General features: G+C 48.7%; 1 protein-coding gene across 4 annotated transcripts; it reads right to left on the bottom strand.

Annotated features, from left to right (window-relative positions):
* Positions 1 to 8,724: 8,724 nt before the first annotated feature.
* LOC120393245 (complement C3-like) lies at positions 8,725 to 27,158 on the bottom strand. Of its 4 annotated transcripts, XM_039517801.1 has the most exons (13): positions 27,002 to 27,158; positions 25,380 to 25,534; positions 23,621 to 23,779; positions 21,846 to 21,990; positions 20,534 to 20,585; positions 20,243 to 20,330; positions 17,446 to 17,535; positions 16,895 to 17,000; positions 15,456 to 15,545; positions 13,618 to 13,704; positions 11,407 to 11,490; positions 10,329 to 10,464; positions 8,725 to 9,069 (listed from the first exon to the last, which is right to left on the bottom strand). In XM_039517801.1, exons 1-13 carry the CDS (start codon positions 27,048 to 27,050, stop codon positions 8,928 to 8,930), a joined length of 1,383 nt encoding a protein of 460 aa, XP_039373735.1. In that variant the 5' UTR covers positions 27,051 to 27,158; the 3' UTR covers positions 8,725 to 8,927. The 4 variants fall into 4 exon arrangements, with proteins under 4 accessions (XP_039373735.1, XP_039373736.1, XP_039373738.1 ...); XM_039517802.1 differs by lacking the exon at positions 23,621 to 23,779 and having other exon boundaries at positions 27,002 to 27,157; XM_039517804.1 differs by lacking the exon at positions 27,002 to 27,158 and having other exon boundaries at positions 23,621 to 23,675; positions 25,380 to 25,508.
* Positions 27,159 to 27,386: the final 228 nt, after the last annotated feature.

Here is a 27,386-nt window from a genome sequence, read left to right as displayed (position 1 = left end):
AGTTCAGATTATGCAAGCACTATTATGACATCAGTGTGACTGTAGCATACCTCACAATCTGCTGCTGACCAGGTATGTGCTGTAATTACATGGACAAGATCCTCAAAGGTATTTAGGCTCCTAACTCACACTGAAATCAGTAGCTTTTAGGAACCTAAATACATTTCAATATCTGGACCCATACATGTAAGCAGTTCAATAGATGGCTACATTTGCTCCAGTGTAGAATTTCTCATTCTCTCAACATCACTTTGAATTTTGGTTTGGTCCCTCTCTCAGTTTACCACACTTTCCAGTATTGGTTTTACCTGAAAATCTGCTCCTGGTTGAATTTATATAAATAAAAGCACCAAACAAAGAAAGAGAAGAAACTGCCTTGGAGAATGCACAGTGACCCTTGAGTGTGGTTGGTTGGTTTCCCTCTGCTTTTTAATTTGGTTGATCAAAAAGCCTGATGAAACCTTATTGAACTGTATTACAAATATTGATTTTATATTCTTTTACAATGAATTGAAATTTATACTTAATTTCCATGTCCTGCCAGACAAATCAACTACATTAATTTTTATTGTGTTTGATACAGTGTGGTGTCATATGTAGAGCCAACTCTTGATTTTGGAAGTTATGTTGCCTTTAAAGCATTCAGAGTGATGACACTCTTTGCAGTAAACCATATGGAAAAATAATTCCAATTACATTTGTCCTTTGCTATGTATAACTGTTTTTGTGCCTTACCCTTTCTGATTTTATCCTTACACGTATCTGCTATTCTTTTGTACTCCTCCTTAGTAATTCTTCCGTTTCACATTTTGTAGGATTTCTTTTTGATTTTCAGGTCATTAAAAAACTTACTATTCTTCCTATCTTTCCTTTGTATTGGCAGTTGTGCCTTTAATATTGTCTCCATGAGAAACTGCCAGCTTTCCTGAACTCCTTTATGCCTTAGATATTTTCCTTATGGGTGGCTACCTACCAATTCTCTGAGTATATTGAAGTGTGCTTTTTGTAATCCTCCTTCTGTCATTCTCACTCCTTCCTTTCCTTAGAATCATGAAATGTATCATTCGTAATCACTTTCACCCAAATCACCTTCACATTCACAACCAGCTCCTCCCTGTTGGTCAAAATAAAGTCTAAAATGGTTGTCCTTCAGGTTACTACCTCCATTTTCTGAAACAAAGCATTGTCCCCAGTACATTCCAGGAATTTACTGGATAATTTTGTTTTTTGCCATATTTCTTTTTTAACAGCTATCTAGGTAGGTAAAATCCCCCATTATTATCATCAGGATTTGTGTTTTGAATATTTCTGGTTTTTGTTCTAGAAACGCTTCATCTCCCTCCTCTTCCTGATTGGGTGGTCTGTAATAGAACCCTACCAGGACATCCCCCCTGTTTTTTCCTTCTTTTATCTTTACTCAGAGACTTTCAACTGGTCTGCTTCTCACCTCCTTCTGGACCTCAGAACAAGTGTACAATGCAAGACGTCCTCTCTTTTTTTCCCCCTGCCTGTCCTTCCTGACCAAGCTATAGCCCTCTATACCAATATTCTAGTCCTGAGATTTAGCCTATCAAGTATCTGTGATGCCAGTTAAGCTCAATTATGACTTATGTACTAAAACTCCCAGATTTTACTGTTTAGTCCTCTTTATTATTACTCCTTCCATTTGTGTATAGACATCTAAGATGTTAAGCAGATACCCCCATGGATTTCCCTTTTGTTACTCCTATAATGCTACTACAATTTTCCACATCTGCTTTTCCCCAAACATCTAGTCCTCTATTAAGGTCACCTTTTTTTACCTGGTGGCTTTTTTCACCCGCCCCCTCTGAACTTAGTTTTAAGCTCTTCTCATAAGGTTGGTGAGTCGGCACATGAAGATGTTCTTCTCCTTCTTGGTCAGATGGACCCCATCTCTTCCCAGCAAACCTCCTTCCTGCAATAGCAGCCCATGGTAGAGGAAGTCAAACCCTCCCATAGACCCATCTTCATAACCCTATTATGTGGACCATTGAGCGTGTATTGAGCAGAAAGCACACTCACTGCAGGAGATGAAGGGACTGAGTTAAACTGCAGATGTCAAGTTCACATACTTCCATTTTCAGTGACTAATCTCTTAAGCCAGTGGGAATGGCTATGGTACAAAAGTATTTCTGTAGATTGGCATGTGATTATTTGTATTGCAGCACTGCCTCATAGTCCCAGTCACAGACCAGGATCCCATTGCACTAGGACCTGTACAGACATAGAACAAAATAGTCCTTAACTGTCATTAATTAAGACATAGTAACAGCACAATAAACAGACAAGAGGATAATAAAGCAAGCAAACAAATCCCCTTTGAACCAGGTACCAGCATGTAACTAATAGAATGCTACATATTTAGGGAACTTTCTCCCTGATTCAGGGTCTGATGTGACTAAGCCCCTGTTCCATACCATTGTGTAAACTGGGGACTTGTACAAGATGGAAGGTATACAGTGGCACACAGTCGAGGCCTACCCCATTTTTAGTACATAAACAGGAGGCCACTCCGTAAGAAGCTAAGGGCATGGTCAGCACAGAGAATTTGCCTGTCTCTTTGCTGATGTTATGCACCCCTCAGTGTCTACACCTGGCTCCATAAACTTCGGCCTTTCAAGAATGCAGCATTGTGTAGGAGCACGGGTAATTGTAATAACGCTTGTTCATTGCAGCTGTTAACATCAGGGCAAGGCATCCACATATAGGTCCACTACAGATGGACCAGTGATAGGAAGAGTGTTCATGCATGTGACAAGTAACACCATAAACTATTAAATGCCACAGAACAAATTAAGATCAATAACAGAACAACATTATGTGTGGCGAAGCCATGACAAACACTGTGCAGGCATCAAGGAGCTCGGAAATTAGCACATCATCACCCGAACACTGGCTCAGCTTGACTTAGATCTTGGGCAATAGTAGACCCTTAAAAGGAGGCCACAGCTTTACACCCATGGTCACTGTGGTGTTAATTGGCTGCATTTTACAAGAGCAGGATCATAGGTTGACTCTGAGTGTGTTTACACGGGGCAAGGTTTGCACAACACAAGCCTTGTGCACACACTTCCCCTCAGAGCAGCTGCGGGTGGAGGCCCGACCATTCCCCCTCCAGCAGAGGGGGAGACACAGCATCTGCCCCTCACTGCGCATGGGGGTGATTTCCTGGCGCACAAACAGCCCATGCTGTATTCTGCGTGGGGGAAGGCCCAAGCCCCGTGCATGGGGTGGTGGTTCCCATCACCTCCTTTCCAATTTCAATCCTCCCCTCACGTTAGTGACCTGATGGTATGGCCAGGTGGAGGCGGGGTGGGATGGCAGAACAGCTAGGGCACTAATGTGTCTTTGCGGTGCTGTCCTTCGTTGCTTCATTGTGTGTGACCGCTGCATGCTGGCATGTGCTCCTGCGGCCGGTCTGCCCCGAGAGGTCAGGGCAGCAGGAACCCTCTGTCCCGCAGCTCAGAAAATGGCAAGGCAGAGCTGCTGGAGAGTAGATTGAGTGGTTGGGGCTCTGGATTCTACTCCTCGCTAGGGGAGTATGGTTAGAGAAGAAGGGGAGGGGGCAGGACACCTGGTTCTCTTCCTGTCATGGGCTTGCTATGTGACATTAGCCAAGATGCTCAGAACCAAAATAGCAAAAGCAGCCTTTAATTCTGAATGCCTCTGATTTTGGGGGTGCCCAGTGTGAGCTATGAAGGCCTGAGTTTCACAGGGACTCAGCATCCACAGAGCCCATTATTGGCGCGACCTGGGACACAGCGATCCTACCGGGGAACCTGAGAAACAGCCAACCCTGGGAAACGGAAACTGCCCTGGGAAGCTTGGTATCTGGTTATTGGTTTGCTAATAAAGCCAACTTCCAGGAAGAGAGTGAAATTGGCCTTGTGTAATGTGTTTGGAACAGGCTGGGGCAATAGACAATAGATTATTTAGGTTAATTTTTCTGTCTACCCAGTGGGACGCACTGCTCAGTTTCTTTCCCGGACTCAGAGCTTGCAAGCTTGTCCCCTCCCAACCGGGGGCAGGGAGAGGGGAAAACAGCCGTCACCACCTCCTACCTGTAAGTGGCTGCCCCACGCCGTGGTAAGTAGTGGGTGGGGGTGTGGACAGGCAGCCCAGATGTGCCTACCTTTAAGATGCAAATACAGGCACAGTTCAGTATTTGCTGGTTCATTTGTTTTCCTCAGAATGCCGGGGGCATCTGGCATTAAACGCTGCGAGGCCATTCCACTTTCTGAGGGACGCGCACAATTTGGCCAGTGGTTGGGGCTTGCGGCAAAACTCATGTGCCAAAATCTCTTGAGGCCTGGACTAGGAAAGCCCAGGCCCCTCAACTGAAGCTCATCCTCATGGAGACGTCCCTCAGTGGCACTTCACACCTGGGCTTGCAAACTTCTGCTGCTGCCCTGTGGCCACAGGCAGCTTCCTACAGACCTCCCTCCCCCCCCCCCCCGAAGGGAAGGAACCTGTCCCCTAGAGGACGTGGGAAGAGGAGAGCTAACACTGCCTCTGCCAAGACCACGTCCAAGTGGAACCGTTCCCCAACTTACTGGCGGTAACGTCAAAGCCGCAGACCCTAAGCAGGCAGGTGCTAAGGAGAGTGGGCAGAAAACCTCCTCCCTGGCACCCCAGCATCCACAGTTCCTTGCTCACCTCTCCTCGGTAGGGACACTGTTTCAGCACTTTCACTTCCATTCACTCCACCAGCTACAGCCGCTCCTCCTTCCTCTCGTGAGGAGGATGAAGATGAGGAAGGGGAGGCTTTTTTCTCCCAGCACTCTTCACTGATGCAAGGCAGTGTTTGGTCTGCACATCAGGAGCGTCCCACACCTCCTCTAGGGTCTGAATTTCAAGGGTGGTCTGGTCACCTCCCCACCTATTCCCTTCCCACCTCAGCGGTCATTCTGGCACCCACAGGCAGCTTATACACAGTTCTGCTCTAACACCAGAACTGGCACCATGGAGGTACACAGGTGCACAGGTACACAGGTACACATCTCCACCAAAATGCACAGTGCCACCAGACGCCCCTGCCAAACAGAATTCTGAGGAGGCAGAAGAAATCTTAGATCAGGAGGCAGCTCCTGCTACCTGTAACTCCTCGCCAGAGAAGAATGTTATGCCCCCTCTACCCACTGCTGGGGAAGATCTCAGGAACTTCCAGGATCTCTTCAAACAAATTGCTGACATGCTCCAGATCACCTGGGAGGAAGTCTCTCTCTTGGACAAACCCCACATGTCCACCTGCTCCGAGATTGTCCTTCCGATTAACTCAGCACTCACGGAACCTGCCAAGAACATATGGCTGACCCGAGCTACCATTCCGCCCACATCTAAAGCGGCGGACAAAAAATGCTACATCCCTCCAAAAGGGATGGAATTTCTATTCACACACCCTCAGCCAAATTCACTGGTAGTTGATGCAGTTAACAAAAAGGGCAAACAACACGTATCCAGAACCAGCTCTTCTGATAAGGAATGGAAAAGACTAGACTTACTTGGCCGCAGGGCCTGCTCATCAGCAACACTTCACTGCTGCATCGCCAGTTATGAAGCCTCCATGGCGAAGTATGACTACATAAACTATTCCAAATTTTCTGACATTTTTGACTGAATACCAGAGGACAAAAGAGAACAGTTTACATCGCTCATCTCTGAGGGTCACCTCTTGGCTAGGACAGCCCTCCAGACATCTTTGGACTCTGCTGACACAGCGGCAAGGACCATCACTACCGCCATAGTAATGCGCCAGGCCTCCTGGCTTCACCTCTCAGGATTCCCCAAGGAAGTCCAAGCCACGGTAGAGGACCTTCCATTTGAGAGTCTAAAACTGTTCGCCGACAAGACTAATGCATCACTCCACTTGTTGAAAGACTTGAGACCCACTCTCAGATCTCTTGGCATTTATACACCTACAGCAAAATGCAAATAAGGCAAGTATTATACATCAGAGTGACCCAGACAAATCCCATACACAAAGCAACTGAGACAATATGCTAAGCAGCGACATAGACAGACGCTGACCAGACGCGGCCCAAACTCCCATTCCACCATGTCTCAACGATCAACATCCAAACAGCAGATTTGAAGGTTTGGTCGAGGGCTTGTCAAATCTCCCCCAACTATTGCTGCCAACAATAGATCCCACCAACCATCTCTACACCAACCGCCTGATGCTGTTCTATCCAATCTGGCAAACTATCAGTTCTGACAGATGGGTTCTGGAAATCATCAGGACTGGCTACACTATCCAGTTTCTCTCCATCCCATCTACCCCCCATCCCTCTTCAGGGACCCCTCTCAGGAGCCCTTCCTGAGACAGGAAGTGGAACATGTCCTACAACTGGGAGCGGTAGAGCCAGTATGTCAGAGAGGGAAGGGTTTCTATTCCCATTATTTTCTAACGCAGAAGAAACCTGGAGGATGGAGACCCATCCTTGATCTCAGGAAACTGAACATATTTGTCAGAACTCAACGATTCAGGAGGGTTATGTTAGCTACAATCATTCCAGCACTGGAACAGGGGGATTGGTTTGCAGCCCTCGACCTGTAAAACACATATTTTCACTTTACCATATTACCACAAAATATGTGACAATTTGCCCAGTTTAAAGAAAAAGTCAGGACACCCGCAGGAGGGCTTAAATACAGGCCTGTCCCTTTAAAAATGGGATGTCTGGTCACCCTATGTATGGGAAACAGGCCTTTAAGGGCTGAACTTGCCAGAGTCTGGGCAGGATAGTGTCATGCCAGGAGCCAGACTCAATTTAATCATGGTTTTCTACATAACACTGTATTCTTGTTGGTTGTTATAACCTTAATACATATTCTTCACAACTCAGAGATAGATGTAGGTTTCATTTTTAGAAGGTACACACTATACATTTTTAAAGTGATTTATTTTGAAAACTTTTCAGATTAGTTTTACAGCTATATCAGAAAATGAATGACTGTTTGGTTATTTCATTTACCAAAGGTAATTGAAGCAGATGTTAATGAAGTCATTGGGAGGTGATCTATCTCCAATTCGACAGGTTAATCATTAATAGTTGGAGGATTTTCTTGCTGTGCTGTATTAGGAGAACATCACCAGACAGACATTTAAATTGTTTTATTTAACTAAAACAACAACAACATTACGTATTCTGGATTTTTTTCTTCAACAACAAACATATAATATTTTAACAAAACAGCATATGAATTTTTGAATTTAGTTAAACATTCACATTTTTTAAAATCAGGTTTGTTTTTGTTAAAATTGTTTAACTAAAATAGTTAAATGAAATATTATAAAAAAAATTAAATCAACTATGTCAGCCAGGTCAACATGAGAAAATTAAAATATTGGCTTCTGCAGCTAACTCAGTTGTCTTCACCTTCATTTTCCTGTTTCTTCATAATCTGGAAAAGAAAAACAAGCTTTCCTTCTTTCTCAGGTCCCAAACAATTTCTCAATTTTGAATGAATTAATCCAAAGGAAGAAAATATACCTATTTCTGTTAAAAGTGAGAGTATCACCTCAACAGTCTCTGAATCCAAGTGCTTAAGTGACTCCCACCAGTTCACTGGTATGACTTTCTTTAAAACATCCACAAACATATTTCTTGAATGGTTCTTATTCCCAAACTGGGTCTCTGTTACAGCCTGCTGCCATTATACATATTCCCTTCTAGTACGAGAATGGTATGGTAGATCTCAAATCAGTGAAGGCTACACTCAAAGTCCTCAAGACTTCCGGAATATGCTGCTCAAACAGTTTCACTTTTGTTTCTACTGCCTGTCCCAGACTTCTCCTTGTCCAGATCTATTCTGCCGCCAAGAATCTTCTATTCCAGGGTAGGCAACCTATGGCATGGGTGCCGAAGGCAGCATGCGAGATGATTTTCAGCGGCACTCACACTGCCCGGGTCCTGGCCACCAGTCTGGGGGGCTCTGCATTTTAATTTAATTTTAAATGAAAATTCTTAAACATTTAAAAAACCTTATTTACCTTACATAAAACAATAGTTTAGTTATATATTATAGACTTCTAGAAAGAGACTTTCTAAAAACGTTAAAATGTATTACTGGCATGTGGAACCTTAAATCAGAGTGAATAAATGAAGACTCGGCACAGCACTTCTGAAAGGTTGCCAACCCCTGTTCTATTCACTGAACTTTTTGAAACTTTGCATTTTTAGAGAGACGTTAGGGATTGACTCTGTGTACACAAATTTGCAGAGGGACAATAGGGTTGAGGCCTGTTATTTCTCACTTTTATATATTTATGTATTTATTTAAAAACATCTTTACTGTTAACAAGCATATTATCTCTGGAGACACAAATCCACAGTTTGAGACCTGCAAAACTAAGCATCTCTGATGGTATCTTCTAGACTGAAGAGTGACATCGCCGCTCCTCTCCCTGCACATTCCTCAAAACCCCACTTTTTTGACAAAAAGTTGGGATGGCCAGGACAGGGCTGAAAAAAGGGACTGTCCCGGCCAAAACCGGTTGTGTGGTCACCCTAGGCACACAGTGGTACAGAAGACTCTCTCCCAAATATCCATCCATGCGTATCTAGCCACCCATTCATGCTTGTCCATCCTAATCTAATTTAAGGTGTTTCTCATGCACCCATGATCCTAGTAGCTGGTTACTTATACAGCTCTATTGCAGACTATGTAAAGATTGGTACAAAGTCACACAGCAGGCCAGGGTAAGAAATCAGCCTTTTATTTATTTATATATATATATGGAAAAAAATAAGAAGAAAAGAGAGTGAAACCCCCGAAGAGGACAGGGCTAGTGGCGAGTGTCAGCAGCACTGGGACTCTGAGTGGAGATGTCTCCACCTTGAGGGTTATGCTCCATCTCAGCTCAAACTGTCCCCTTGGGGCTGCTGGGAAAGCTGGGTCCAAGTTTAGACTGGGCAGCCAAACATGGTCATGGCTTCAGAGAACTCAAGGAATTCCTGGCAGAGGTTCTGGAAATCCGGCTTCCGGCATTCGTCCTCGTTGGGCCACTTCTCGATCCAGGTGTCCTTGCCAATGATGTAGGATAGCCTGGGACAGACAGGCAGAAGGGTGAGCAATGAAGCACAAAATGTGTTCAATTTGTTTGCTCAGTTCCTCAAGGGCAGCCGGGTTTGCCTAAGGGCATGGGCAGCGGGTATGGCAGGCCAGGGGAGGCTGAGCGTCCTCAAACAGCCAGGCGTGGCCCCACTCATGCTCCTCCACAAGCCCTATCCTGCTTCCCCCTGGCCACAGCCCACATAGGGCTAGGGCTAGGGCTAGCATGGGCTGGCCTGCGGCTCGGGACTTGAGGCAGTTGGGTGCCCCTGGTGCTGGGGCCCCCCAGCTCTGGTGCTCCCTGGCGCTCCGGAGCTGGTGGCGCTTGAAGCGCTGGGGACTGAGCACACAGTGCTCCAGGGCTGGGGGCACTTGGGCTGCGGCACCTGGTGCTCCAGGGCTGAGGGCACTGGGGCTGCAGCACCCAATGCTTCAGGGCTGGGGGAGCTCAGGTTGGCCAGCTGGAGCGGCCCAGAACTGGGGCCGGGGAGCTGGCAGCCACGGTGGTGGGCTCGGGGCTCTGGTGGGAAAGGGAGACAGGCAGGGCTGGGGTCTAGCCTCCCCAAACAGGCAGCTCACACTCCACCTGTGCCTAAGAGCCACATCTGACTTGCAGAGAAACAGTGGGTTGCCTCCCGTCTCATAGGTCCAGAGAGACTACAGATCCCAGCATGCAATGCTCCAGATACACATGAGGATGGAACTTTTAGCCTCTGTGAGCTGCATCTTTTTGGTAAAGCTCATTTTTAGGTGTTGTTTTTACTCTAATTAATTATAGTTCCACCCAGTTGAAGCCGAAGTGATTTCGGAACAACTGTGGCTGGATGCAAGACCATGAAATTGCACTGACAAAGTGATTTGTGCTGGTGAAATAGTTGGGTGGCCCCTGTGAGGAATGGTGGTCCATGGTTAGACTACGAGGCGAATCTGGATTCAATTCTCTGCAACTCCAGAAACTTCCTTTTGGTACTTTGAAGATGTCACCTAAGGCCAGTCAGTGGGAGTTAGGAGCCTCAATACCATTGAGGACCTGGACCGTAGGCTGTCTGTGCCTCAGTTTACCAATCCATTAAATGAGGGTAATAACGCTGCCCTGCCTCCCGTAGTGAGAATAAAAACCATTTGATATTGTGAGGCTCTCAGAAAGTACAGTAATGGGGGCCTGATAGGTACCTAAAATAGATAGGGTAATTAGTTAAGGGCGTGTGTTCTTGAAAGTGACTAACGCAGGGTAACCACAGGAGGCTACTTACTCAGCTTCCCTGGGCCACAAGTCGGTGCTGAGTCCCCAGATCAAGTAGTCTTTGTTACGCTCCAGCCTCAGAGACTCCCTGCATTTTATGTGGCTGATGAATGGGCGGGTATTTCCTTGTGGATCTTCATCAGTCCCTAGGGCGGGGGTGAAAAAAGATGTCACACATAAGAGCAGAGTGAGGAGGAGATAGTACGGGGTGGAGACAGATGAAGATGAAAGGAACAGAGAAGAGGAGACTCCTAGGTGTTCTCTTGAGGTTTCAGTACAAATTCAGCCCCAGAGTGACTGCAACGATAATCAATCACTGAAGCTCCAGCAGTCATTAGAGACAGGAAGGACCGTCTTGTGGTTGTGGCACCGGGTTGGGCCTGAAGAGTTCAGGCCTCAGCTCATGTTTCTGCAACAGACTCCTGGTGTGACCTTGCACAAGTCACTCGATCTCCCTGGGACTCAATTCCCCACCTGTGAAACGGGGCTAATAAAGCCACCCAGTGTCGATTTAGATTGTAACCTCGTCAAGGCAGGGGTTGTATCTGGATATGTCCAGTGCTTAGCACAAGGGGCCCCTAATCTCAGGTAATTCAAATAATTAGAACAGTCAAATCAGCTCCCAGTGAGTGAAGCCGCTTTGAGCTCAGTTAGATCCCTGCTTCCTTTGCCTTTATATTGATTTATAAAAGTCAGCACTGAGGAAGAGAGACTCCACCTCCCCTATAGCAGCTTGGGCCAAAGGGCCACCAAGTCTGGGATCTTGACTCCCACAATGGCCAATGCCAATTGCTTCAGAGGAAGCTTGAAAAAGCCCATAATGAGACTGGCCAATTGTGCCAGGCTGACCACAGGGAGAGGTTCCCCCTGTTATTTTGTCTGCCTCTTCGTGGCATGGCTGCCTAGGTGGGTTGAGCAAATTCTTTCTTGTCCCCTTGTGGCGATAAATTAATGCCCTGGAGCATGAGACTAGATTAGACTTGGGCTTTAGCACTTCCTCTGGCTAAGAGAAATAGCTCTTATGCCGGCCTTTATCCCAAAGGCCATTCAGAGAAATTGCACCCTGATTGTAGAAGGGGAGCTCTTACCTGCCTTAATGAGTTCCACAATTTCCATGATGTAGTAGTCAGAACTATCCACTTGTTGAATTCTAACAAGCCTGGTTTTATACACTTAAAAAAAAGGAAGACATACAAAACACCAGTTGAAGGTCTGCAGTATTTTTCTGTAGAGAATTCACTGTGTAACTGACTCCCCAAACTGGCTGTGAGAAAGCTGGTGCCGTGGTGAGGGCAATAACTGGAGACCGGGGTTCATTTCCCTGCTCCACCACAGACTTGCTGCATGACCTTGGGCAAGTCACTTAGTCACTCCATGCCTCAGTTTCCCCTTTTGTACCGTGGGGATAATAGCACTGCCCTGCCTCACAGGAGGTTGTGAGAATAAACATGTTAAAGATTGTGAAGTGCTCAGATACTAGGGAAAAGGGGGCAGGGGCGGGGAGTTATATACACTCATGGTGCCTGGGCTCCAGCAATATTCAGGGCCCGGGGGCTCGGCTCCACCAATGTTTGGGGCCGGGGCTCTCCCCCGGTTTCCCCTGGCCCCCACTTGCTGCCCCTGCTCACCTCCCCTGGGCCCCAGAGCCTGCAGCTCTCACTGAGTCTGCTCTGCCGGCTCCTGGCATCAACTGCTGCCACAGGGTCCGAGTGCCCCCCATCCACTATTGGCAGGGCAGGCTGCCCTTCCGCCCTAGCCCTGAGCCTCATCAACACTCCAAACCCCTCAACCCCAGCCCTCATCCCCCCAATCCTCTGCCCCAGCCCTGAGCCCCCTCCTGCATCATGAACCTCTCAGTCCCAGGCAGAGCCCGCACCCCACACCCCAACCCTCTGCCCTAGCCCTGAGCCCCCTCACACACCCCAAACCTTCATCCTCAGCCCCACAGCCCTCACCCCGGCATGCACCCCCTCCCCTTCACACACACACCTCCCTGCCCCCAAACTCCTCCCTCCTATCCCCAAACTCCCTCCCAGAGCATGAACCCCTCCCCCCTTCACGCACATCTCCCCCTGCCCCCAAACTCCCTCCCTCTGCACCCCCTCCAACCCCCAAACTCCCTCCCAGACCCTACACCCCTCACCTCCTCCTACACCCCCACCCCCAGTCCAGACCCTGCACCCAAACTCCATCCCAGAGCCTACACCCCTCATCCCCTCCTGCACACCCACCCCCTGTCCCAGCCCAGAGCCTGCACCCAGCACCCAAACTCCCTCCCAGAGCCTGCACCCCTCTTGCACCCTAATCCCCAGCCCAGGGCCTGCACCCCAGACCTCCTCCCCCCACCCAAACTCTCTCCCATAGCCATAGGCAGGTGGGGGGCAGAGTTTGGGAGTGGGTGGGTTGTGGACACCACCAAAATTTCTACAAACCTGCCACTCGTGAATGGGGGCATAGCAGGATAGTTACCCCACTCCTGCTGATTGGAAAGGAGCCACAGCTGTGGCTGGCTTAATAAGGGCCCAGCTGGCCCTTATAAGAGGGCTGGGGGCCAGAAACCAAGACAGACTCTCTCTAGCTTTGAGAGGGAGGGATCTGGCTGCAGAGAGCTGAGAGAAGGTACCTAGACTGGAGCAGTGCTGGGGGAAGGCCAAGGGAGCTGGGGAGCTCCGGCCTGGAAATCCCCCAGGCTGTGGCCTAGTGGAAGGCGAATTAGGTACTGGGGTTGTAGGGGCAGCAGGTCCAAACCCCCCTTGCCTATGATGAGTGGCTTTTGCACTGCAGTCTGCCCCAGTGAGTGGGGGCTAGATGGTGACTGGCAGTAACCCAGGACTGAAGCAAGGTGGGGCTAGAGGGTTGTGGGTTCCCCTGGGTGGGGAGACCCTGAGATTGTGGGGGTATTGCAAGGAGGCAGCACCCTGGCCTGAAAAGGGCACTGGGGTCCAGGAGGGACTTGGGCCAAGCAGCAGGTGGGACACCAGCCTGCAGAGGGTGCTCCGGAGGCTGGAAACACTAATTCCCTGAGAGAACCAGCAGGAGGTGCCACAGGGGTGAGTTGTGCACCGTGACAGGGGGGCAGATAAATTCTTAGGGTTAGATTGAATCTTAAACAGTCATCTGATCTTGTTCATTTCTGGGCACTTATGGCCCCAAAATCTCATCAGGTTTCTGTCCCAGCAGATCCAGACCGTACCCCGATTCAGCCTCAAAGGCAAACTTTACAATCCAAATCGAATTCTGAACCCTGTCTCTGCTCTCCTCATGGAAAAAGACTCAGCAGATCCAAATCACAGATTTACCATAATCCACTCCAGGTTTGCAGGCTTCCTCCATTCGTCTGTTCTGGGTGATTGGACCCTCTATCTTCTGCTGCATGAAGCAGCTTTCTATGGGGAAGGAAGATGGGTAGAGAATCACCAAGGGAGACCCTAGTTTCAGCTCTGTTATTAGTGACCCATAGGTGCCCACCTATTTGAATCCTGGGTGAGCCGCTAACCCGCACAGTGACAGGCTCACCTCCTCTGACAAGGGAGTGGCCATGAAGCCAACCACCCGCCACATTATAGGACATAGGTGCTGATACCATGGGTGCTCCAGGGCTCAAGCACCCATGGGGAAAAAAATAGGGGGTGCTCAGCACCTACCAGCCACAGCTGTTTGGCGGCTGGCAGGAGGCATTTGGCGGAGAGCAGGTGGCGGGGGCCTCGGGGAGGGCAGATCGGGTACAGGAAGTGGCAGAGCGAGGGTGGGGTCTCAGGGAAGGGGTGGAGTCGGGGTGGAGCAGCCACCAGGAAAAATAAAAGTCAGTGCCTATGTTATGGGACACAGTAAAAGAAGAAAACAAGGGATGGAGGGGTAGGTTGCAGGATCCAAATGATCCTGAGCAGACAGACTCAGACAGCTCTGCAAAGGAATCGGTAGATGTTGCCCAGAGGAACTCTGCCTGGGTGTATGAAATAACCAAGGACCATAAGTAGGCCTGGCAATCCCAGCTAACTTCCCTCTCTGCACTGATGGATCTCTGCCTGGGTCAGTGCCAGGAGGAGCCTGGTCACAGGACTTAGTGGAGCTCCAGATGGGGAATCAAAGGTGATGGGAAGGACAGATCCGGAGACTGAGCGCCTCTCTGTATGCCCGGCAGACAGCAGGGCTACAGCAAGTTCCCCACTGAACAACGGCCCCACCAATGGGTCTCTACCCTCTTCTAGAGGATCCCTTCCTAAGAGTCAGCGGGGAGTGGAGCCTCCATGGCTCATTCAATACTTGGCCTCTGGGCTGAAACTGACAGTGGGGGGCTGAGGGGTGCCAGCTGTGGGCATCTTGGAATGAGAGAACCCAGATATAGTAAAGAAGTGCCTGACTTTGTGTCACCATGCCCCCCCCCCCCAACTGGACTCCATGGATCAGCTGGCTTGGTCCAGCCCCCAAAGCCCTGATGGCCAGAGAGGAGGAACTGATGTTTCCTATACCCGCTCCCTCCTGGTGACCCAGCTGGTTAGAGAAATTCTGCTTCTACGTCCTGCTGCCAGCTCTCCTGTGATTGGTGGGTGGGGTTGCCATTGGAGAAGGGAGGGAACCCAGGTGAGGGCAGGTGGTCAGGGAGGGTGGAAACCCTCTGTGACTGCAGGGGAGGAGGGACAGGAGAGGGAGTGAAGGAAGATATTGAGACCTCTGCGGGGGCGAGGGGTGGGTTCTGGGGGTTACTACCTCCTCGAAGGCCCATTCCAGCCCCTCTAGGTTCTGTTCCCTGGCCCAATCCCAGGCCCTGCAGTCCCTTCTGGATCTTCTCTTGCCTCCGCTCCCCAGGCGTGCATGAGTTCATGTGGGGGTGCATCCCTCACATATTCCCACTGAGGGTACCCTCATCCCAACCCTCATTCCCCTATTGCTGTATGTGGTGGTGTGTAGCAGGGACACAGCCGGCCAAGAGTCAGAGTTCCAGGCTGGGGGACAGACCCAGGGACCATCCTGTCTCCAGCTGCCATGAGCCTGTATCGCACGTGAAAATCACCCAGACACCACAGGGAAAGAAGGCCCTGATTGGTTGCTAGGGGGGTGCCTGGGACTGCATGTTTGCTGGTAAAGCTGACAGGGGAGCCCTCACCCGAGATGTAAGCAGAGACAGGACTCTCCTTACCTTCTGCACACCGGCAGATGCCCCTGTGACAGATCATATTGAAGAGCCCGCTCTGGTTAGACGGGTGGTAGAACTTGGTGCACCGGTCATCTAGAGAAAGATCAGAGACACGGATCATTCCCCCTCCCGTAGAACAACGGCCACGGTTTACAGCACCTAGGAGACAACCCTGAAGCCCTTACTCAAGCAGAAGCCCCACTGGGTGACCCTGGGGAAGGGAGCAGCAGTCTGTGGGAACGACTTTCTTAGCTATAGGAAACCATCAGCTTGAAATGACGGGCTGGTGCTTGTTGGAGACACTCTCTTAATCATGCTAGCAGCAAATTCACCTCTGGAGGTAAAACAGGAGGAGAGGGCAAGTAGGATAATTATTGCCTGTAGTCAGAGGTTCCCCTTATTATTTTGTCTACCTTTGCTTGGGTGTGTTAAGGTGATGAGTGTGACCATATATTTCCAGCATGGAGTAATGTTGGAACAGGAGGAACTGGGAGGTGGGCAGTAAACCAGACTAGATGATCAGGATGGTCCCGTCTGGCCTTAAAGTCTGAGTCTAAACCCCCTGTGTTCTAATCCAGTAGTTCTCAACCAGGGGGACACATACCTAGGGATACCCAGGGGTATGTTAACTTATGTAGATATTTGCCTAGTTTTACAAAGATTCTAGAGCCCTGCAGTGGGACTGTGATCACGCACGGCCCATTGCTATAATAGTGGGATAAAAATTCAACAAACAATGCAGGAGCAGGTGGGAGTAGATATTGTGGGTCGGGATGGGAGCAGGATTGAAAAAAATAGTCCTCATTCGCCGCCAAAAATATGAACCCCCCAGCCAGCAACCCCTGCTCTCTGGCCTCCCAGCTCTGAAGGCAGCGCTCCTACCAGCAGCAGGTCATGCCACCTTAACTCCTGCCCTGCTGCTGGCGGGGTGCTGCCTTGAGAGCTGGGAACCTGGCCAGCAGCTGCCGCTCTCCAGCCACTGAATGACACGACTCATGAGTGAAAACAGGCTCATGGCTCGCACTGAAATATAAGTCCAATATTTATATTCTAATTGATTTATTTTATACTTGCATGTTAAAAAATGAGGAAGTCGGCAATTTGCCAGTACTAGTGTGGCTGGGACACTTTTGTATTTTTATGTCTGATTTTGTAAGCAAGTCGTTTTTAAGTGAGGTAAACTTGGGGGATGCACGACAAATCAGACTCCTGAAAGGGGCACAGTAATCTGGAAAAGTTGAAGGGAGAGTGAGCTTGTGTAGAGCAGAAGACTGGGATTCAGGACACCTGGGTTCTATTTCCAGTGCATCCCCTCTGTTACACGGGGCAATAATACCTAAGTACTGCAGCAAAAGACTGCAAGAGGTAATGATACCAATGTGACCCAGAGCAGAATTTGAAGCCAGGTGCCTTGAATGGTGAGGAGAGCTGCGATCTGTTACCTATGCTGTAATAGTCGTAGACTGTGACGGATGCCGGCTGAATGAGCCCCACTTCGAAAAACTGGTGAGCTTTAAACTGCAGGCATTCCTCCTCTCTGTGAGAAACCTGGGTGCGGGGGAAATAATAGGATTGCTTAGGTTGAAGGGTGGCTGGATGGAAGAGAGAATGAAAAAGAATAAAAGAAAGGGAGATGTTGGGGAAAGAAAAGTGAGGCAGGTGGGGGAAAGAAGAACTAGAGAAGTGAAAGGAACAAGGAAAGAAGAAGTGAATGGCACAGAGAAGCAAATTCAACCTTAATATCAGATGTTGCATTTCCCATTAAAGTCAATGGACCTACATCCACATACACCAGCTGAGGATCTGGCCCATTCAGTTACTCCTAGTGGAAAGACTGAATCTGGACCAGTGAATCAAATTTGGCCGTGGGTTGCAGTTTGTCAACCTGCTGACGTCTGTGGGGATGCCAGGGTATATCTGGGAGTGCAGTTTGGCTCAGCAGGAGCCCATGAAATTAACACAAGATCAGAGAAGCCGCTTGTTGAGTCTTTACCTTGTCCACATAGATTATGAGGTTGCTTCTGTCGGATGGGGCTTTGTTGATTTCAAACTTGGAAATGTATCTGTTGACCCCTTGGGAAAGCTAAATGTGAATAAGAAAAAGCAAGAGGCATTGTGGGTAAGGCAGCGTCTCTATGAAAGTCCTGCAGCTCATGCTTGTGATCACGTCTCCCATGCAGATTGTATCATGGAAGTTACTAGCCTGCTACTTACTCCACACCTAGGGTTGCCAGGAGATTGTTTTTTGAGCAGAACACCTGGTTGAAAAGGGACCCTGACAACTCCAGTCAGCAGCACAGCGCAGCTAAGGCAGGCTCCCTGCCTGTCCTGGCTCTGCACAGGTCCCGGAAGCGGCCAGTATGTCCAACTCCTAGGCGCAGGAGTGGCCACAGGGACTCTGCGCACTGATCCCGCCCTGAGTGACAGCTCCGCAGCTCCCATTGGCCAGGAACTGCAGCAATGGGAGCTGCATGGGCCGTGCCTGCGGGCGTGAGCAGCACACAGAGCCCCCTGCTCCCTCTGCCTAGGAGCCGGAGGGACATGTCACCACTTCTAGGAGCCACCTGAGATAAGTGCTGCCTGGCTGGAGCCTGCACCATGACCCCCCTCCTGCATCCCAAGCTCCTGCCCCAGGTCAGAACCCCCTCACACAACCTAACTCCCTAACAGAACCCGCACCCCTTACCCCCTCCCGAATGTCAACCCGTAGCCCCAGCCCAGAACTCCCTCCTGCACCCCAAAATCCTCATCCCTGGCCCCACCCTAGAGCCCACATCCCCAGCCAGAGCCCTAACCTGCTCCCTGCACCTCAACCTCATGCCCCAGCCTGGAACCTCCTCCTGCACCCTGCAGGCTTCATTTGTGGTCCCACCCCAGATCTGGCACCCCCAGCCAGAGCCCTTGGCCCCAGTTCTCTTTTAAACCCTCTTATAGTCCTAGCGTTCACAACCTTCTCAGGCAAGGAGTTCCACAGGTTGACTGTGCGCTGCATGAAGAAGAACTTCCTTTTATTTGTTTTAAACCTGCTGTCCATTAACTTCATTTGGTGGCCCCTAGTTCTTATATTATGGGAACAAGTAAATAACTTTTTCTTATTCACTTTCTCCACACCACTCATGATTTTCTATACCTCTATCATATCCCCCCCTTAGACTCCCCTTTTCCAAGCTGAAAAGGCCTAGCCTCTTTAATCTCTCCTCATAGGGGACCCGTTCCAAACCCCTAATCATTTTAGTTGCCCTTCTCTGAACCTTTTTCAATGCCAGTATATCTTCTTTTGAGATGAGGAGACCACATCTGTACACAGTATTCAAGATGTGGGCATACCATGGATTTATATAAGGGCAATAAGATATTCTCCATCTTATTCTGGATCTCACTTTTAATGATTCCTAACATCCTGTTTGCTTTTTTGACTGCCGCTGCACAGTGTGGACGTCTTCAGAGAACTATCCATGATGACTGCAAGATCTTTCCTGATTAGTTGTAGCTAAATTAGCCCCGATCATATTGTATGTATAGTTGGGGTTATTTTTTCCTATGTGAATTACTTTACATTTATCCACATTACATTTCATTTGCCAATTTGTTGCCCAATCACTTAGTTTTGTGAGATCCTTTTAAAGTTCTTCACAGTCTGCTTTGGTCTTAACTATCTTGAGCAGTTTAGTATCATCTGCAAACTTTGCACTTCACTTTTTACCACTTTCTCCAGATCATTTATGAATAAGTTGAATAGGATTGGTCCTAGGACTGACCCTGGAGGAACACCACCAGTTACTCCTCTCCATTCTGAAAATATACCATTAATTCCTACCCTTTGTTCCCTGTTTTTTTAACCAGTTCTCAATCCATGAAAGGATCTTCCCTCTAATCCCATGACAACTTATTTATGTAAGAGCCTTTGGCGAGGGACCTTGTCAAAGGCTTTGTGGAAATCTAAGTACACTATGTCCACTGGATCTCCCTTGTCAACATGTTTGTTGACCCTTCAAAGAACTCTAATAGATTAGTAAAACAAGATTTCCCTTTACAGAAACCATGTTGACTTTTGCCCAACAAGAATGGCGACTGTACATCACTCCCTTTCCAAACTCCCTCTCAAAACTCCTCTGTTAGCGGCCCCTGTTCACCAGCACCAATGCTGGAAACATCCCTGGGTTTGTTTGCTAAACTTCACCTTCATTTTATACCCGGACAGCAATTCACTGCAATGAATCCTTCAGGACCTGGATTTTTTTGTGCAGCCTCTTGTTTTTTTTTTGTATCCACAGTTCTTCAGGCCCAAATAACTGCACTATGTAGATCAGAGGATCTAAAGGGAAATCATTTTTTTTTAAACTGTGGCCCCACTGTACAAGAGACTGTATCAAATGCATTCTGCTCTGGCATGCACAGTCAAATGACAGCAGCCTCTCAATTTGCTATCCAATAAAGCAGGATTGAACTGACCTGAACTTGTATGGCCAGATTTTCAAAGTAGCCTGTGCAACCTGCAAAATTTGCCCAGGGCCCTGTTTGTTTCTGTGAATTTGGACATTGCACTCATGGCTTATTCATCCCCTGGAATCTCCTCTATGAATGCCCCAAAACTGCCACCCCCGACCTGGAGACAACTGGTTTTGGTTTCCTAAAGCTGTTACCAATCCTTAGAGCTGTCTGGTCTCCCTCCAGGTTTAACTCTGGAGTCTGACTATTCATCTGCTGCATTGGATTTTCTTATCTGAAAGCCCCAGTCGAGCCACTGCATTGTTTATTACGTTCCCTGTTCTCAGATTACACTGACGTACTCTCTTAAGATCCTCCATGTCCGGTGAGAAGCCAGTGAGCATGGAGACATCGATGATAGACATTGTGGCATCAACCACACCGAGGAACCTAACGAGGAGAAGAGAAAATACCCTTTTGATCAGAATTCATCACTTGAACATTGATTTTTGCGATCGCTCCACCAGCTCCTGTTGCTTAATTATAACTTTTTTGCCCATTCCATAGAAAAAAATCATAGCCCAGGATTCTCCAGCTACCCCCTGCATCGGTCCATCTATTTATCATCTATCATTAAAGGGCATTGTTCTCACCTGATGCAGATTTTAATATAGACTGAACGCATCGCTCCATCCGGCTTCTTAACTGGAAACATTGCAGAAGACAAAAGAAATTAATATCTCAGTGTAAATTTCATGCCAGATAAACCCTCTTTTGTTTTTTAGGTGTACTAATATGGCTTAGTAATCAAACAGGTCCTAGAGTAGATGTGAAAAAATCCCTCAATAAACCTCCCCTCCCCTCCAGCAATCCATAAAAAATTCTTCCCCTCCCTGGCACGCAAACTAAAAAGCCTCTCCCAGCTGAGTGGCACAAATGAAATACAGTCTAGGGCAGGGGTTAGCAACCTTTCAGAAGTGGTGGGCCAAGTATTCATTTATTGTCTCTAATTTAAGGTTTGGCGTGCCAGTCATACATTTTAACGTTTTCAGAAGGTCTCTTTCTGTAACATATGACTAAACTATTGTATGTAAAGTAAATAAGGTTTTTAAAATGTTTAAGATGCTTCAATTAAAATTAAATTAAAATGCAGAGCCCCTGGACCAGTGGCCAGGAGGTGGGTGGTGTGAGTGCCACTGAATATCAGCTCATGTGCTGCCTTCGGTCTAGGGTTAGCAGAAAGAGGAGACTGAAACAATGAGAACTCGTGGGTGTGAATTTGGGCAGCTGGGAAAGTTAAGAACAATTTACAGCTGGCTCCTGTTTCTGTAAAAGCAGTGCCAAAATCCTGGATCCCTCTATCATATGACCACGCATTAGACCAGCATATCTCCGGCTACTGGCCAGCCCTAGCAATTATAACAATCAGCTACTCCCAGGTAAAGGAAGTTGCTCCTTTAGACCAAGCCACAGAGGCTTGTGTTTTGGGTGCTGAAGATCCTGACCTCTGTCCCATGCTGATTTCACACCCATGCTGTTTGGAAATGTGTGCACTGGAAGTTTGGGTCTGTAACCAGACATCCTGGCATGGGCTCATCTCTGCTTTAGAGGGAGACAATACCCAGAGTAGCCAGACTGTGTTCCCATTCACATCTGATGCTCCAACGATGCTGCTAACAAGTGCCAGGATGAGAGAAGGCAGCATCTGCTCCCGCATCTAGAAGGACCCTGCATTGGTTGCAACTTACAACATGTAGTAGCTGGAAATATTATTTAGTGCCTGCCCTATGGGTATAATTTTTAGGACTTGGGAACTGGGAGAGTTTGTAGAAGCTTCACAAAAATACTTTCCAAAGTTAAGAATGTGATTGCAGAGATGGTGGTTGGTTGGTGTAAATCCACTGCTGTCCATGATCTGAGGATTGACAGCAAGCTTCAGAAGAGAAAAGACAGGTGGTTACTTACCACCCTGGGCTTCTTCAACCGATACCCTCAGGTCAAACTTCTTACACTGAGATTCATCTTCCTTTCGCTTTGCGTTATAAATTATCGTTACTGTTGCTTGTCCAGTTCCTTCTGCCTTCACAGTGAAGTCTTCATTCCATTTGAGCTGTAAAATTAATCCAGGGTTAATTTTCTTTGTACTTCATTTTTATTATTATTAATTTAAAAGACAGGGCAAATGAAGCTAATGAAGAAAATGAAGCTGGTGAGATTGACAGTCACTCACCCGGAGGGGCTGGGGGGACTCTGCAGAGACAATAGCATGAAGGAGAAAAAAGGTTACTTCCGAGGCAGTAGCTCTTTGATCTTCAGACGTATTGCTTCTCCAGAGCCAAACCTAAACAGCAACCCATCCCCTCCTACTTCTGGATTCAGCTCAAAACCACACACTCCAGGCCACTGACCCTGGAACAATTTACCTCAGGATGTGTGAGGCAAACCCCACCCAGCCCAGGGCTGCTCACCCAGCTGCGGTGACTCACTCCTCCAGGGCTGCCCAGAGGGGGGGCGGGGGGGCGGCGGGGGGGCCCAGGCGGGGGGGGCCAGGGCCCAGCCCAGGGGGGGCGGCCTGGGAGGGCGGCCTGGCCCTCCGGCGGGGGGCGGGGGGCTGGGCGGCAGAGGGGGCGGGACCAGGTCCGGGGAGAGCAGCCGCGAGCTGACGGCGGCGGGGCCGGTGTGGCGCCGGGTCGCCCCTGGCCCGCTGCCGCAGCGCGCGGGTGCCCCAGGTCAGCCGGCGAGCCCGGCGGCCCGCAGTCATGCGGCGGCGGTCCTCGTCCCGTCCGGCCGGTCGACCTCCAACCGCAGGGGCCCCAGAAAACACTCGTGGGGGCCCCTGCGGGACGCGGGGCCTGGGGCAAATTGCCCCTCTTGCCCCCCCCCGGGCGGCCCTGCACTCCTCCAACGGAGCCTGCAGTGACTATCCCTGGTCAGGGCTCAGGCCAGATGACCCCCAGGCACAAGTATTTCACTGTCCCCATCAGAGCTGAGAGTGACTCTGCACAACAGCACTAGTCGGCCAGGGACCTTCCTCCGGCCTTGCAGTGTTACAGACTGCCCAGGCTTCTGGCCTGCCCTTGATCCAGTTCCTGTTCCTGCCCCAGCCATGCCCGAGCCTTGTTCCAGCCCACTTCAGCTTCCTCTGTGCCCTGCTCTGACCTTGCTCCAGTCCCGCTCCAGCCTGCATCCGCCTCCTGGCCCCCCAGGCCCTCGGACTGATTCCAACCTGACTTTGACCATTGGCCTGCATCCGAACTCTGACTTCAATCCTGATTTGGCTTGTCTGTGGATTCTGACCCACGGCCTGTCCCCAGACCCTGATTTCAGCATTGCCCTTGGCCCAGTCCCGACGCTCCAGCCGGCTCCAACCACCAGGCCTGACTGCCTAGAACCTAGGGCCTGACAGGATGTGGTGGATTCTCCATCACTTCAAGTCTTTAAGTCAAGACTGGATATCTACCTAAGAGACATCTCACAGGTCAGCTAGAAGTTACGGGCTTGATGCCGAAATTAGTAGGTGAGGTTCTCTGGCCTGTGTCATGCCGAAGGTCAGACGAGATGATCATAATGGTCCCTTCTGGTCTTAAAAATCTGAGTCAAAAGTGTGGATGCATTTGGATCTGGTGCCGGGAATATGAATGCCCCTCCCTTTCCCAAAACGGTTTGGATAGGAGGTTCTAGTCAAATCTTCTTTCTCTATAATCAGTGATCTGTACTAATCACATAGAGAAGCACGATACCTCTGCTGTTCTGGCCACTAGAGCATCCTCATTTGAGATTCTGTACTTTATAGGCCTAGAATGATGTGACAGGAAAATAGAAACAATCAAATTCAGCTCCTTGTGTAGGGGGATGTCTATCTGGTACTGCGCAAGAGCCTGGAACACCATGATGGTCGCCTAGAACACCAGGAAAAAGACAAGAGAGTTACACCTTATTGTCCTATTGCACTGAACATCTGACAGCTTTTAAACTGACTCTTAAGGAAGAGGAACCAAAACTACAATGAAAGAAAACACCAAGGGTCCACTGGGTGTCACGCAGGCAAAGGGTTATATAATAATATTACCTGATTCCTCTGTAATGTGTTTCATCAGTAGATCTCCAAGCACTTTACAAAGCAGTACAAGATCTTTATTCCCATGTTGCAGATGGGATAACGGAGGCACAGGGCAGGGAAGTAACTTTCCCAGGGTCACCCAGGAAGCCAGTGGTCAAGCCAGGACTAGAGCCCATGGTCAATAAATATATTGTGCATGGTTAATTAGCTTCCCTTCGCGCCTAGCTATTAACAGGGGCCAATTGTCAGCTGGACAGAGCACAGCAAGATAGTGGCTCCTTCCATGTATATGTAACCCACATACCTCCACAGGGTGTGGTGCTCTGTCCCCTCTAGTGGCACTGAGACCACTTAGAGAGTTTAATGAGTTCGATCCCACCCACCGACAACTGAGGTCTATCGGTATTACAAGTGGGGGCTTGTCTGGGACACAAATGCAGGACCTCTTGCTAAATGCATGAGCCTCTCCTGCATGAGCTAAAAGCCATGTGGCCCTTAGCTAAGTCTGTAGCAGACACATTAATCTCTCTCTCTAAGTGGTCTCGGTGCCACTACAGGGAACATAGCACCATACCCAGGAGGTGTGTAGGTTACTTATATAGAGACATCTATGCCACACAAAGAACAATGTTAGGGATAGAACACATGGCCTGTGACTCAGAAATACAGACCACTCCCAACCAAGCTTGTAGCATCATTTTAGGTAGAGAAAAGACAAGACTCAGTAGCAAGGAATGTAAAGGGGCCTCTCTACTGAGGCTGCTGGACACAGACAGACCCTATACTTCCTGGTGGCCCCCGTATTCCAGGGAAGGGAGGGATATCTGAGGACACTCCATCTTTATTTAGCTGTCACTAGCAGTAGGGCTTTTATCCTCTCCAGTGCTTCGTGTAAGCACAGTTTTAAAAAAAGAATCTAAAAAACATAAGCTTACAGTTCTACTTAGAGGTGGATAAAACACAAATTGATTCAGATTAGTCATGATCTACCATGGCTTTGTCATTTGGACTCAGTCCGTTGGTCCTGCACACCTGGTTCCCTCTCTCCAGACCAGTGGCCAAAAAACAACAAATGCTAGAATGAGTCCAGATGCATGTGTGTTTCTGCCCATGGGAAGAGAAGGCTCATTCACTCCCCAGGACAACTCATTATCTTAAAGAGAAGCATGTGCTCACACCCATCACCTTGGCGGGATGGAGCCTTTAGTGAGACGATTCAGTCATGCCCCTGTGCTGGTCTCTGCCTTAGGTTAACAATGGCAAAGACCTGATAGGTCACGTTGCCCATCTCCCAGGCAATGCAGGACTGTTCTCTACTGGGCATTCCCCAGGGCTTTCTACAATGACTCAAGTGATCGGATCCCATTCCTTCCGATGGGAGACCTGCCCACAAAACACGGTCTTGGAAGGATACCCGGGACTATAAGGATCATACTCACTTGGGTAGATCCATATTCTCCTCCATAGTAGTTCTGCTCTCTCAGCCATCTGACTATGGGACCAGTCAACTCATACTTCTTCATTTTCAGCAAGGCGTACGAGGTGCCCTCAGTGTTGAAGGTGTGGGCGTTTGGCTCTTCCCAGCGATTTCCCTCTAGGCAGCAGCAAAGAAGGTGAGCTAAAGGACTCTCCTCAAGGAGATCCACTCATTCTGAGCAGATCTGACTGGACCATACCATCGCCTGACTCCTTCCCCAACTTTCCGCATGGAGGATCAGTAAGTCGAACTGATTGTTGCCCCTTTTAGGGGTGAGCAGCTACCCAATATTTGGGGTCTTGGGAGGATTGTTTCAATTAGGATGAGGAATTGGTGATAGGCCTCTGGTACGTTCTCTGGTGTAAACCTGATTGCTTACGAAAATGCACAGAAAGCCCCGTTTTCCCTGAGCTTGAGAGAAACCAACAGCAGGCAACTTCCTTGCTGAGAAATCCCCAACTCTGCCTCTGAAGTGAGTTCTAGGCCCAACAAGCAATGTCTCTCTGCTTGTTTCATAACACTTCTCCAGGCTTTCAGCTGGTTTCTGCCTCTAACGCACAGGGTGCAAAACCAACATGCTAGCCTCTGTGTTTGCCATCAGGGAGACCCCTCAGCCCACATGCCTGAGCTCTTGACCTGCTGTGTGCCTTGGGCAGTCCCTGCATTGTTTTTAGCTGTGTCTACTACAGAAAGAGTAATGATTGCTCCTTCCACTGAGTCTGAAAGAGTGCCTGGCACACCCATTAATTTGAACAAGGGCCTGGTCTACACTTAAAACTTAGATTGTGATAGCTGTGATACTCAGGGCATGTGAAATATCTGCACACACACACACTTGCTATAGCTATGTCAAACTAACGCCTAGTGCAGACACAGCTAAGTCAATGGAAAAATGCTTCAGTTGATCTAGCTACTGTTGATCATAGTGGTGGAGTTCCTACAGAGATGGAAAACCCCTTCCATCGGTGCAGTCTGCATCTACAATAGGGGGTGATATCGGGATAGCTGCAGCACCGTAGCTTTGCCGCTCTAGTCCCTGCATTGTAGACATGGCCAAAGTCTGTGACTGTTTTGGGATCAAAGACCACCTGGCACCTTTCAACATAACATTGTTATATCTAGACAACAGCTTTGTCCCGTCCTGTTTTAACTATCCCAAACAATGGGGCAAACTCCATTTTCTTTGCAGGTAATATTATTCTATATCCTTTGCTCAGTTTCATCCAGTTACATTCCTCTTGAGCCACCGTTTTCTCTCTTTTTCTCTTTGGGGTTTACATTTTTTAGATATACGTACAGAGCTCTCAGATTCCTCCTGAGGTCAAGTAATACCATACATCTCTGCCACATCCAGATCTCAGACACATTGGTGTAAATCTGGAATAAGTCCACTCAACCCAGGAGAGTTACTCTGGATTTATACCCAGTCTGATCAATCTCAAATCTGGCTAAAAGGAGCAAATCTATGCCCATTATTCATTCCTCATAAATTAATCCCTCTTCAACCTCCTTTGCTTCTCTTCCCTGAACCCCATCCTGACTTGGCCACATCTTTCCAGTACTTGATAAGACGCACTCATTTACCTGTCGAAGCTCTCATGAGCGTCTTCTCAGTGTCCAGTGTCCCCACCATGGCTAAGGCATAGGACGCAAGAGCCACAGTGTATGGTCTGGTTAGAGACTGGTACCTTTGGGCTAAGTATTCAGCGGCTTTGCTGATGCTGACTTCCAAACTCTAGGAGGTGACAAAGAAAACGGAAGAAAATCAAACTCGTTGGTTAGGCTGAGGTTTCAGGTAGTGTTAATGCCGAGGAGGGGTGCAGGATTGAACATGGGACCTCTGGAGCTAAATGCATGAGCCTCTACTGCATGAACTAAAAGCCTGAAGACTCTAGAGCAGGCTCATTAAGCTCTCTCTACATGGTCTCAGTGCCACTAGATGGGACAGAACACCACACCAGGAGGTGTG

The sequence above is a fragment of the Mauremys reevesii genome, unplaced genomic scaffold (assembly GCF_016161935.1).
Source record: "Mauremys reevesii isolate NIE-2019 unplaced genomic scaffold, ASM1616193v1 Contig17, whole genome shotgun sequence".
NCBI lineage: Eukaryota > Metazoa > Chordata > Testudines > Geoemydidae > Mauremys > Mauremys reevesii.
Note: the sequence above shows the minus strand (reverse complement) of the source record. Positions and strands in the feature narration are given on the sequence as shown.

Excerpts from the sequence above, each read along its gene's own strand:
- LOC120393245 (XM_039517801.1), bottom strand. The coding sequence starts at position 27,050 with ATGGTGGGGACACTGGACACTGAGAAGACGCTCATGAGAGCTTCGACA. Across the intron at positions 23,780-25,379 it reads GAGAATATGGATCTACCCAA|GCGACCATCATGGTGTTCCA; the intron begins GTGAGTATGATC and ends CTGGTGTTCTAG. Across the intron at positions 11,491-13,617 it reads CAAACCTGGAGTGGATTATG|TGTATAAAACCAGGCTTGTT; the intron begins GTAAATCTGTGA and ends CTTTTTTTTAAG.